The following is a 13,892-nucleotide window of genomic DNA, read 5'->3' on the forward strand; positions in this document are numbered from 1 at the left end:
AGCTATTTCTGAGCACAGTTCAAAGTATTCATCTATAGCAGCTTTCTCCATCTTGATCTCCTCCAGATATTTTGGGCTTTAACTCCCATAATTCTTGCTGGTGATATGTTTGTAATCCAACAAGTGTTCTACATACTGAATAATCAAAAGGAATTCTGTCCTCGCATTTTAGAGGCTCTGAGATAAAACAATGGTGAATTAAAAACAGAATTACCATGCTCTCTGAAGTAGGGCAATTAGAAGAAGAGAACGGGTGTTCTTCATATATAGCCCCATTTATGGGCAAATCTACACAAAGCTTTGCTGTTACTATTTTCTACTGCCAGATGACCTTTTTATTTGCAAAAGATTTTAATTAGCTTTTATTAATTGATTTTTTACCACTATGGTTGTTTTATCACTATCCTATTGGAACAGTCAGGCATATGGCACAAGACCAAACAGCATTTCGTTCTGTTATACATAGGGTCACCATGAATCGTAAATGACTTGATGGCAACTAACAACAACAACAACCATTTTATTATATTGTTCATATTGTGAATAATTTGGCTGTTCTTCACGGGATTTGTCCAAGTGGAGGCTGGTTATTACCTTGCACAATGAATTAAATGGCTCTTCCATGAAATTATATTTCAGATTATTTTATGAAAATGTATTAAATAATAAATAAATAAACCATAAGACTGTTCTTGGCTAAATTCCAATTAATATATTGTAAAATATTAAGAAGTTGTTTTTTGTCTTACCTAATTCATCTTCACCAAATCCTAAAATATGTCCAGCAAAGAAACCTTGACATGAACCACTGTTGCCAAGACATAACGGTTTTTCTTGCCACTGTCTTGTAATAGGACTCTGTTGTAGTGTTAAAAAATTTCTAAAAACAGATATTAAAAAGAGGAAGAGTTACACAGTGCTTTCATTAAATTTACTGGCGTCAAAGTAGAAACCAAATATTAAATTTGGTTTAAATATTAACTGCTCAGAGTCCCTCCTTGGGGGGAGATGGGCGGTAGTACAAATTTGAGACATACTGTAAATAAATAAATAAATAAACAAATACTAGCTGAATCGGAGTCCTGATTTCTCCAGATTAATTGGCATTATACCTCTCAGCTTGGGTTTTCTAGGAGCTGTAATTCCTACACATCTTGAAGGCACCAAATTTGAGAAGGTTACATTTAAAGCCTGAGTTATAGAGCCTATGATTCAATTTTCATTTTGTTAGACACTTAAAAGTTAGATTTTGAAGTTTCTACATCCAGTTTCTATCTCCAAAGATTGCTGTCATATAACTAGAGATGCTCATAGATTTGTACTTAATGTGTGGTAACAGAACTAACAGCACAATTGTATGTATGTTTCTTTTAAAGTAAGCCCCATCATGTTAATAGAATGTACAGGACTGACACTAACCTAAGCATGAATAGTCCATACATAATGCACTTTCATTTTGAAGTTGGAAATAACGTATCTGCTTTTTCTATGAGAATTTTAAGAAATTTACCCATTGCGGTCTGCAAATATGTAACTTCCATAAAGTCTTTCAGACTGGCAGCCTCTGTATATAAATCCACCAGCCAATGGTCCAGAACTGAATGGCTTGAATTCTAACAGTGAAGGTTCGCTTTCTGGAAAGGAACTACCGTAGTGTTAGATTAAATTAAAGTTGATAAAAACATGTGCTAAGAATTGGGAAACAGAAAATTTAAAATCAAATAGAATAAATAAATTACATTTTTTTAAATTTGACATTACTTCAGCATTAGGCTTGTGCTGCACAATTCTCTGTATATTTACTCACAGGTAAGTTTCTCAATATTTAATATAACTTACTCCCAAATAATATTCAAGGAACTTCAGATACAGCAGCTAAAAATGGATATGATATATTACCATTATTTCTTGACCTTCTTTGTAATATAAACTTCTTATTAATAATAAAATAGGGTTCATATTTTATGTCTTATAAAACCATAATATACATTATAGAAAAAAAGTGTTTAGCTTTCTTCAGTATCAAAAAGAAACATACATAACCTTTCCCTACATTAAGACATAATGCTAATTGCATGGAATTTTTCTAAACACAATTCACATCTTTTTTAAAGATATGAGTATACTTTTGTGGTATCTCCAAGAAAGAAAAATAAAATATGAAAAACTGGAATACACTTGTGTTCCCCAGAAGTAAATAAGTAGTCAAGAATGCTGCTATTGCCTATAGCTGAAACTGGGGTGGGTGGGGACGACAATAGTGGGCACTAAATTGAGATATTGAAAGATGAATGGCCAATAATCATATATCTGACATAGCCCTTTCACTTAGGAAAAGCTATGGCCAGCACTAATTATCATGGGTGTCCTTAAAGTTTACCCAGTGTTTGACCTCACACTTACATATTTAGGTCTTTGAATGCAGTAATAAAGAAATCCAAAACCTGAAATGGCAATCAGAAATATATGTAAACCTTGTACAGGCTAGAGAGCCAGTTTGGTGTAGTGGTTAAGACATCAGGCTAGAACCAGGAGACTGTGAGTTCTAGTCCTGCCTTAGGCACAGAGCCAGCTGGGTGACTTTGGACCAGTCACTTTCTCTCAGCCCTAGGAAGGAGGCAATGGAAAACCAATTCTGAAAAACCATACCAAGAAAACTTCAGGGACTTGTCCAGGCAGTCTCTGAGAATCGGACACAATTGAACAGATTAAAAAAAAAAGTACAGATTTGCTGTTTCCTTGACTATAATGGATCTAAGTGCACATAACTATGAACTGGATTGTGATCAATACCTTAACACTATAAGAAGTTACTGTAGTAACATTTTAATAAACTAGTATCAGTAAGTATAATACTAGAATCCTTCTTAAAAATATCAAGCATATCATAATTAACAAGAGCATATCAGTAACATAGTGTAATTCACTGATCTATTAATCCCTGAATAATTGTTTTAAGATTTTTTAAACACATGATAACTTAATAAAGTATACAAAATACATTTAAATTTTGCTTTGGCTCTCTTACATATAGCATGTTATATCCCTAAAATATTGTTTTCCAGCCTTTTTTAACATGATGCCTACAGAAATCCTAACACCTGGGTAGTACTGTGATGGGTTATACTGTTGCTATATTCAATTTTCTACCCATTCTTTGAAGGGGATGGGCACATTACATGCTTTATAATCCAGAACTTACCATAATCTTTCCCCTTTATTATCTGAAGGATCCTGGCTGATGATCTGTTCTTCTCATTCGAGTCTGAACAAAGTATTGTTAAATTAATATTTACATCTGTTGGATGGCGATCCACAGCACACCTGTTCAAGAACATTTTTTTATGATGACATGAACTAATACATTTATTTGCTATATATGACTTCTATTTCTATATCACCAATCTATTTCTAATCACCAGTGTTAAAGTGCACATTCTTAAATGGAGCATTAAATAACAGGTACATGCAAACTGAGAAATAGGATAATTCAGATTAGAAAATATCAATTAATGGACAATTCACCTTAAATGATAGCAAACTGTTTTCTGGGATTCTCCTTGTCAGTGAAAAAACACATTAGTAATAATTTCCTACACTTGGCAACTGTTGGAATTAATTTTATCAGCAAATTCTGTATGAATCTATTCCAAGTTGTGGTGAAGAGGTGACAGGAATTCTCATCCATGCTTTTAAGCATATGGGCATGATAGTTAAGGTAGGGCTGTCACTAATGTTAAGATGCACCTCTGCTAGTATCAGTGATATCAATGTTTGTTCTTCCCAGGCTGACAATACTTGTATGGTCCAGGTGTCTAATGGCATGCATTGATTTCTCTTTCTATATCACATGCTGACAGTGATTTCACTAAGTGGGCTGACTTTTTGCCATTTCCCTCCTTCCTGAAGCTGCTTGTCTTTTAAAATAGTTTTCCTACATGTGTAATGTGTAGATTGCCCCTAAATTTCACTAAAATCCAAATCATAATCTTTTGGATTTTCAAACTGTCAAAACCTATAAAAGAGAGAATCACACAAGATTACAAACCAGTTTATTAATGTGAGCAAAGTTTGTTTTAAAATTCCTTGGAAATAATAATGCTAATTTTCTCTTTGTGCATAAAGTTATTTATAGCTATATATCAAGATAGTTCTTGATGGCCATGAAGACTGCAGGGCTCAGCTTTATACGAGAGCAAGGAGTTTATTTATATACCTTCAAAACTGTGCATGTGTCAGATTAATCTTTCTAATTCAACACATTTATAAATCCTTTTTCCCAGTGGTAAAACAAGATTCCAAATATATATCAATAAAATTTTCATGAAGAAAGAGCTACTTTGGGCTATATTTGTTTAGCTTCTTTTTTCTCCCATATTATTTCCCATACTGCTTTGAGTTTTAAAAACTGTGTTAGAAAAAGAAAAAAAAGTATTTTGCGTACCTGCCTGGATTATGGAGTCCATGGGCAAAAATTTCAGGAGGCTGATTAGTGCTGTTAAAGTGTGGGTTAGACTGTGGTATGGAATAAGGCACATGGCAGAAATCAGTGTCTACATCCAAGCGCAGTACCGAACCTGTAAAATCACTGAGAAAGGTGGAGGACAAGATAGTTTATTTTTAAAGGCAGAAGCATTTTGGCTTCTACGTTCTGTTCTAAAGCAGTAGTCACTGTGTTAGAGAACCTTTAAGAAGGGACCATGGCATCTGTGAGGGTGCGGCAAGGGAAGTCAGAGTGATGCAAACAGCACTGTGGCATTGTGACACAAGCCCTGCCCATTGCCTGCATGCATTGGGATGTTACATGCAGTCCAAAATTGGTGAGGCCTTCATTTTCGTAGAATAACAAAAACAATGAGAGCCAGCAGATGCTGCTAAGAATGGAATATTCAAAAATTTAGAATCCTACTAGTGCACCATACCATCTTTTTGGCTTTCTGATTACATTCAAATAATATATAGTTAGATTCACTGTATCTTTCTGGACTCCATGTCTAATTTGTTTGATTTCAAGCATATGTAAATACTATCTGTATGGATATTACATATACTGTATATGCACACACATTAATTTCTTTCTATATCTTTATTTTAATCCTATTTGGAAGTGTTGAATAGAATTTAAAGCAGGGGTTCCTAAACTTTTTGTCATCACATCTCTCTTTAGTGTAATCTGAAAGTACACACCTCCCTTAAAAATCCAAACACCAAAATGAGCACAAATAAACAATGAAAACAATACAATTAAACTTTGGGAAAGGTGGATTTATTGCAACAATGTAACTAAAAGGTTTTTCACACCTCCCCTGGACTTTGTCTGCACCTCCCCAAGGGAGGTAGCCCTCACAGTTTGGGAAACCCTGATTTAGAGTAAAGTTTGTTTCTGAAAAGTTAAGAACCTCAATGTGATTGTCCTTTAATTTTTACTGGACATATTTTTGCTATTTATTTTAAAGCAGATTTAAAGCAGATTATGGCAAAGAGTAATAGATAATAAATAGTACAATTTTATCAACCAAATGTATTTATTATGGATTATTGTCATGGGGACAAATCTTGATTTCTCTTTCATTCAGTAAAGTGATAAGAAATTAATGAAGTATGGAGTGGTAATTACTTATATTTTAAGAGCAGAATTCTTTTGGGTGGAAATTTTAAAAATGCGAAAATAAGGTTTTAAGTACTGGAAATTCTTATACCTCAGACCATCCATCTCTTCCATATCATCTATTGTGATCATTCCATCACCCAGGAATATGTATAAAAAACCATCAGCACCAAAGAACAGCTGTCCTCCAAGATGTTTTCTGTGTAGTTCTGCAACTTCTAGAAAACTTCTTGCAGTCCTCGTATCAACCTGGTGTGGATTTTTCCTGCAATAAAGAAGGAAAAAAAGAATGAATCCCAATAATATATTTAACTTCAAAGTAGGCATAAAACTTTTGCCTTTATCCTCTAAAATACTCTTTAAATATCTCAGAATGTCAGAGATCAATATGAAAATTTGCTTGCCATATAGCAAATGGATTCAGGGCTTTTGTTGCTTTGCCTTCGTTTTTGCAAGAGTTTGCAGCTTGAATGAATCTGAATTTTTAGGAGGTACAGTAGATCAAGGAGGAGATCCTGACTAACATGGGAGGAATTCAAGTTAATATTTTCAGGCAGCCTCTGAAGCTTATGGCACAATACTAGGCTGCCGTGTCAGATTACATATTATAGAGTTGTTATGAATGTAAAATAGTGCTTGGTGTGTGGGACAGATTATAAGTACTACCTAAAGTCTTTGAAGGTAGGTCAAATCAAAAACAAACAATACATAGAGTCGTATACAATGAGGAATTAATTTTAGAGTGGTCACTAATGATTGCTTAGAAGGATAGGCAACAAAACCACTTCCCAGAGGGAACCTATAAAAAAACATACTATAACAGATAAAACATCCTGAGGGACACCAGAAACCAGTCAATATGGTTGCAATCCTAGTGTAAGGCCGACATTCCACATGTCCTGCTAAAGAAAATGGGCATGAGCAGGGTATAGGATTTCAGAAATCACCATAAGGGCTGAGGCTATTTTTGCCTGTTAATGTTATTGACAGCCTGAAAAAGAAAGTACAGGTAGTCCTCACTTAACAACCACAATTGGGACTGGAATTTTGGTTGCCAAGTGAAGCAGTCATTAAGCAAATCCAACCCGATTTTACAAGCTTTTTTGCAGTGGCTGTTAAGCAAATCACTGCAGTTGTTAAGCAAACCACATGGTCATTAAGCAAATCACATGGTTCCCCATTGATTTTGTTTGCCAGAAGCTGGCCAGGAAGGTCAAAAATGGTGATCACGTGACCCTGGGATGCTATGACCATCATAAATGTGAACCGGTTGCCAAGCGCCCAGATTATGATCACATGACCATGGGGACCCCACAACTGTCTTAAGTGTGAGGACCAGTCATAAACTGATTTTTCCAGCACCAAACTCTCACTAAACAAATGGTTGTTAAGCAAGGACTACCTGTAATGTGTTAGTTATTCTGTGCATGTATGTCTCCCAATTAGTTTGTTTATTCCTCAATATGTAAGCAATCATTTAATTCCAAATACAGTGGGATATCAGAATTTTATATTATAACAGAACTATCTAGTAATCAGAATATATACAGGAGAATAATTGAATAAATACAGAACAGAAAAAAGTAAGTGTAATTGCTACTAGTCTCAACCTTACTTGTCTGAAATTTAGCTTGGATTATATTATAATACATAATATAGTATATATTATATATACTGCATAGCATAGCATAGCATCTATATGTATCCTTTGTCAATCACAAGGTTCCTTCTTGGAAAGTAACAGATACAAAAGTTTTAGGATTTAAGGATTTAAGAGACCAATAAAGTGGCACAAATAATTTAAAGCATACTACACACTAGGAAATACTGCAGAGATTGTATATAGAATTCACACCTGGACACAGTGTATTCTACTATCCGAAGAATATGGTCATGAGGCCCAATAGCCCATCGCTCTTGGTTGGTGGTATAGGACACATACAGCTTCCCATTTTTTTTGTAATTGGGATGGAATGCAAGACTTAGGAGCCCTCTTTCATCTCCACCCTGTATTCAGATGAAAAACACAAAGAATTGTGAAGTTAATTATGTTCCTTATTGTGTTTAAGAAGCCCCACCCCACCCCCACCCAAGTTAGTTTCTTTCCTTCCTTCCTTCCTTCCTTCCTTCCTTCCTTCCTTCCTTCCTTCCTTCCTTCCTTCCTTCCTTCCTTCCTTCCTTCCTTGTGAGGAATCTTTGCCCAGCTCTTTTTTTCCTTTTCTGTCTATGGGGGGGAAAAGGATTATAAAACACTTCTGGACTGGGTGACGGGGTCAGGGATGTTTCTTGAGACTTGGAACAAGACAACTGTTTTGTTATCAGTACACAGGCCTCTTTACTCCACTTTTATGGGGTGATTTTTGAGTGTAATCTATGGGAAGCCATGAAGACAAGTTTAAGTGCTCGTGAGCATTCTTTACTGGATTACTTGGTTGCTTGTTGTATGCAGAAGGCAAATCAAAAGGTCTATAATCAGCAGTCACTTTAAGTATCCAGGCTTTAAAATACAGTGCCAACTCCCACTGTCTTGGTAATCTGTTTAGAAAACAGTTAAATTACTTGTGTAATATGTAAAGCTTTGTTTTACCCTGGAGGCAGCTACATCACTTGTCACAACTATGGTGGTCTGTTCATCAGAGCTAGCAAGCATACTGTAGGTAATAAGCAGACTCCAGTCTCACTGCATAAAAGCATCACTTTGTATGGGGGCCTATAGTGTACAGCTTTTTATTATTTCAGGAAAAAAAATAGAAAATGCCCAAACATATTTCTTTCATTATTTATGTATGCCACACAGATTAGTATAGTTATATGTTTAGCATCAGTTTCACATACTGTGACAATACAAATGTCAACAACAGAATACAGAAAGACAATTCTCCCTAAAAAATAAAAAAGAGAAAAGGCAGAAAGGGTTAGTTCAGAGTTAGGAACTACAATAATCAGAAACTCTCCTCCCCATACAAGTATTCTTGCACTTTTAGAAAATGTGCTGATGATATAATCATGTTTTCATAATCATAGAAAGTTTACGGCCCAGTTCCAGAGAGTCATATTAATTAAACTACTGTACATGCCCAGTGGGAGTTAATTCAGTCATAACTAGTTTGTGTCCTGTTGATTTTAATGGATTCACTCTAAGTAACTCTGGATCAAGCTTTGGATGTAAAAATTAAATGTGAGGCTAAATAATGTTTTATTATGCATATGGGCAGAAAGGAGATTGAATAAAGTCTATGTGCTCTCCCTCCTTCCCTTTTCTGCTGCATGACAAAGAGGAATGAATCAGTTGTCTTTTCAATGTGTCCAATAGAATTCCAGAGTTTATTTAATAGAAAATGGAAATATTATTTTGGACCATATTGTACAATATTGCTGAAGAACCATCCTGTAAAATTAAGCTACTTAGTTGAAACTAAGGACAGGACCAAGATATAGAAAGTCACTTAGGCACATGGAAGTCCTTCCACTATTCTCTTCTGTTCTCCCCCTCTCAATTCCCCCTTGTTATGCTACACTAGAGGCCACCATCAGAGACCATTCCCAAATTTCCATTGAATTTTAGGTGAGGCTTGTATGGCAGCATGTAGGTTCATTCTCAGGGTTTCATTGCTCTTTGGATCCCAGCCAGAGCTCACTAGACGGCACTTTCAATAGCCTGATAAGTACTTCTCCAATTAGCAGCATCCAGGATGAAAGGTTTCCAAAACCATCCATCCCTTTTTTTAAAATTCATAAACAAAACTATTGCAGAGCAGCTTCTAAGTTACTAGGAATTCTGAAGCCAGATTCCCCCCAAAGAGCATAATGGAACAATAACAAGCTGAACTGTAATTATTCTGAATTGTCTTTCATTGGATCAATTTTTATATGATTTATATACACTTTATTGATTCTTTGTTTTTGCTATGATCTTACATTCATTTTGCTAATTTCCAGGAAAGGCATCCTGAAAATTTCTGAAAACAGCTGCTTAAGTTCAAATATCTAATTAACATTTAAGTTAACTGTTGCACTCTTTTAACAAAAAAGAGCTAGCAAGTCCTTTTGTATTATAAATTTCTGAATATAGGAAATACTGCTATAATTATTGGCAGCTTAACTTTTCTATAGCTAAATTAATGGGATAGATAGATATAGATAGATGATAGATAGATTCCATCACAGTTTAAAAATTAAATTCTTTTTTAAAGCATGACCACAGTGCAGTGATAAGCTGAATCTGTTAAAAATAATAAATTCTCAAGTATGAAAATATAGTTTGAAAGATATTAAAATCCATTTTTAAAATTAACTTTTACCTTTCTTTAGGGAAAAAGTTGAAAACTGAGTTATTTGTATAGAAACTATGGCAAGTTTGAATGTGTATTTATGTAAAATGGATCAGTGAACACCATATTGTGCAATTGGTTAAATGAAATTAAGTACTGTTTGCATGTATATCACCTTGTGCTATGAAAATTTGTGAGAACCATTAATAACAGTGACATTTAATACAGAAGAACACTGAACACACTGAGATATTAGAAAGATTTAAAGTAAATAAAAGGACTTTTTGTTCTGAATGGTGTAAGACTGAATTTGAAACTGAATTATGTACAAATGATGAACAGGTTATTGCTAAAATGTATACACTTTTATTGAAATTTGAAACAGAAGAACAAGTGAAAGAATGTATGATAAAATGGGCTAAAATTTTTGGTTGTAACATACAAATGGAACATGGGAGAATATGTGGTTGAAAGGACTGAAATTTACATTATGTTATAATCTTAAAGAGCATTTTTATAAAATGATATATCATTGGTATTTGTCACTGGAAAAATTGTCGAAAATGTATAAAGGTACTTCGAATGTATGCTGGAAATGTGAACAGCAAGAGGGGACTTTTTATCATGCTTGGCGGACATGTAAAAAGGTTAAGAAATTTTGGACTCAAAGACACGCATTAATTCAGAAGATTTTAAAGAGTAATATACAAGTGAAGCCATAGATATTTCTTTGGGGACTGCTTGACAAAAAGTTGGAAAAAAGTCATGGAACTTTGTTTTTACATACTGTATGATAACAGCAGCAAGACTTTTATATGCACAACAGTGGAAAGACTTGACATTACCCACAACGGAAGAGTGGATGGTGAAGATGATGGATCTTGCTGAGATGGCTAAATTGACAGCCTTGATTACAGAAAAGACATTGGTTAATTTTAATGCCGATTGGAAACCCCTTCTGGACTTTTTGTGTGAAACAGAAAAAAATGAATTTATGATATATGGATTTGATGATTATAAAAAATAGTAGATGATAGAAAAAATGAAAGTTATGTTGTAACCATAGAGTAAGAGTTCAATTTAATTTTGTACCTATAATATTGTAAAAGAAAATTGGAAGTAATTTCTTTCTTTTTTTCTCTTTTTTTCTGCACTATTGGCTTTTTCCCTTTCTTTACTTTTTCTTTTCCCCTTTTTCTTAAATATTAGTTTCTGTTAGTTTTTTCTTTCTTACTTAAAAATTTAATAAAATTATTATATAAAAGAGATAATTCTGCTTTAAAATCAGATTATGAAAAATCTGAAATGAAATTCATGGTTTAATCACAATGTAGTATTACTTTGGCTAAGAAATACAAAAGTGTTCCTTTGGCTGGAGCCTCATCTGTGATTCAAAAAACAGTTTTATTCAAGTCAGATGTATGTAGAAGTTGCCCATTTAAAGTAGAATTGTCCCTCCCGTTAACTAGATAAGAAAATAACATATTAGTATTTTTTTAACCCAATGGGCTAAAATTTGCAAAATCAATAAACCCTTCTCAGGATATGAAATCTAACAAATTCCAGAGAAATAATGTAGGTGCAAGGGATTTGAAGCTTGTCCACTTTGAATTTTCCTCCTCCTCTTCCTTCTGTATCTTGTAATTACACATGAATAATGTACATCCTGGCATTTCAAGGACAAAACCCTTTAGATTCTTAAAAAAAACATTACTACACAATGTTATATACAATATACCACAGCCCTATTAAAGGATACATTTCAAGTTCAGTTCAACATGTGAGCATGGATAAGCAGCCTCTCCTCTCTCCATGTCATGCTGAATATGACACCAAAGGCTGGTCTCCATATATTGTATACAATGTCATTGTTGGTAGCGTGCAGCTTTCATATTGTCTACAGGAAGGCTTCAAATCGCCAGCTCACATTAAAAATACGCATCATCCATGGAGATCTGCTCTTCAGTGATACCACCAGTCCATCTTGGAAAGGAGACAGCTGCTCACCATTTCTCAGGTACTGAAATTGTACAGAGGTACATTCTGCTTGAAAAAGATTAAAATCTAGCTAATCATTTAGTACATTTGTGTTGTTTGACAATCATTGCTCCTAACAAAGCCTATCTTGACCTAGTAATTGAGTGTATGGAGATCTTGCTTCCCTTGGCTTTCATTTCTGTCAGTGTTCCTACATATTAGTTTTGTGTATAGATGTAACCATGGAATATGGCATACTGTATGTATAATTTAGATTAGAGTGGTGCAATGACTTTATATTTTATTCCTTGGGGCATTGCAATATGTAGGAACGGACCTCATGACCTATGAAATCAGGAATAAATCTCTATCCACTCTCCAAGATGCAGTGAGTTACAATGCTACATACTGCACCAGTGTAGTTTTGAGGTGGTCAGCGTTCTAAGTTCTTCCAATCTTGGAATTCTTATGATTACAAATACTAATAATTACACACAGAGGTATATTGGCATCAGTTAGTAGGAGCTAGATGACAAGTCAGTTTGACTTTTTAGACTTAAATTATTCTAATACAAAAACCATAGAATTTTCTAGAATATGTAGGAATGAGAAAGAATAAGAAAAAAACCTCTCAAATGTTAATTGATGGAAAATTCTGCTTGTTCACATGAATAATTGGGCTACAGTAAATGTTACGTTAAAGAATTGGTTGAACAAAAAATGGCATACATAAAATTTGCCTGATTATCCAGGAAAAAAATTGATAGAAGGCATTGTTACACTGCTGCAAAAATTTCTAGAGAAAACACAACTTAATAAAACAGAGGCTAGCTATTCAGACACTCCATCACTTTAAGGGCATAATCTCTGTCACCAGAAGTCTTCTCAACTCTGCCCTTGAGAACTGTTGAGGATACACTGTTAATAACATGTATGCTTTATGATAATTAGTTATAGTAATTTGATTAGGGTACCCACCTGCTCTGAAACTCTTCAAATAATTCCCTAACACAGCATATTTGTGGACTCTGCTATGTTCCACATCTGGGATCCTCTGCACCACTACTCTGCTTGTAGCTCAAGGTCAGCAGTGCCTCAGTGAGAACCTATAGCACAACATCCCTCTATTCAGTGTAGTCATGTGGACTGATAATTATTTATCAGACATACCAACCTGATAATCTCATGATTCCAATAGCTTTAGAAACCAATGTACCTTTCTTGGAAAATGCAATTCCTCTGTTGGTATTAGTAGTTTTAAACATAACACATCTGGCTAATGCCATATGCTCCAGGCATAGATGCCCCTTTTCTATCATGGCTACCATATTCTATTCATTCATAACAAGGCCATTCATTTTTCTGTCTTTAATAGATGTTAATTATGTGAGCCTATTTAGAAAGCACCTATAAAACTAAATGCAATAGAATTATGGAGTATTGTTCCCATACATAAAATAGTTATAGTAATTTGGGGTTGGGGTGTAGTTCATACTAATTGTGCTACAATATGGTTGTTAAAATCAATGAGTGTCACACTGATCTCAGTTACTTTATATGTTAAAGATCCATGTGGTCATGAGAAAGGAAAATAATTGATAAAGTTTGCAAAGCATATGTTTCAGATCAGTTCTTAATTCCAGGTAACTTATTCATCATTAGGGTGGAACTTTTAAGAGATATAACTAATGAAATAACCTTTGCTGACAACATTCTTCCTCTGGTTTCACTCGTGTCAAATTATTAAACTGAGGTCATGTTTTTCCCCAGTTATTCAGGAGTATATGATGGAGACCAACATTTAATGAGCTCTTTTTTAACTACAGTTTTTGCCCTTTAAAAAGGATACTATCTTTGATGCTACACTGCTACAGATTAGATTTCAGTTTTTCTTATTTAGGAAAAGTTATTCAGAAAGGGGCAAGTTTGCCAGTTGGAGTAGTTTGGATTTGAACTTAAAAAATAATGTTAATGTGTACCATTATTTGTTTTTCTTATTAATGAAATTGGTTTGAGTTTCTCTAGGGAACTCATGG

At 34.4% G+C, this 13,892-nt stretch overlaps 1 protein-coding gene across 1 annotated transcript in view; it reads right to left on the minus strand.

Annotated features, from left to right (window-relative positions):
• HHIP (hedgehog interacting protein) overlaps window positions 1–13,892 on the minus strand; it is an 85,378-nt gene that overhangs the window by 13,833 nt on the left and 57,653 nt on the right. Inside the window, exons 5-10 of the mRNA XM_063309781.1 lie at window positions 7,464–7,615; window positions 5,700–5,873; window positions 4,445–4,588; window positions 3,203–3,324; window positions 1,511–1,634; window positions 750–880 (exon numbers count right to left, since the gene is read on the minus strand). Coding sequence (XP_063165851.1) covers window positions 750–880; window positions 1,511–1,634; window positions 3,203–3,324; window positions 4,445–4,588; window positions 5,700–5,873; window positions 7,464–7,615 — 847 coding nt within the window. The remainder of the gene's footprint in view (window positions 1–749; window positions 881–1,510; window positions 1,635–3,202; window positions 3,325–4,444; window positions 4,589–5,699; window positions 5,874–7,463; window positions 7,616–13,892) is intronic.

This window comes from Candoia aspera, chromosome 8 (genome assembly GCF_035149785.1).
Source record: "Candoia aspera isolate rCanAsp1 chromosome 8, rCanAsp1.hap2, whole genome shotgun sequence".
NCBI lineage: Eukaryota > Metazoa > Chordata > Lepidosauria > Squamata > Boidae > Candoia > Candoia aspera.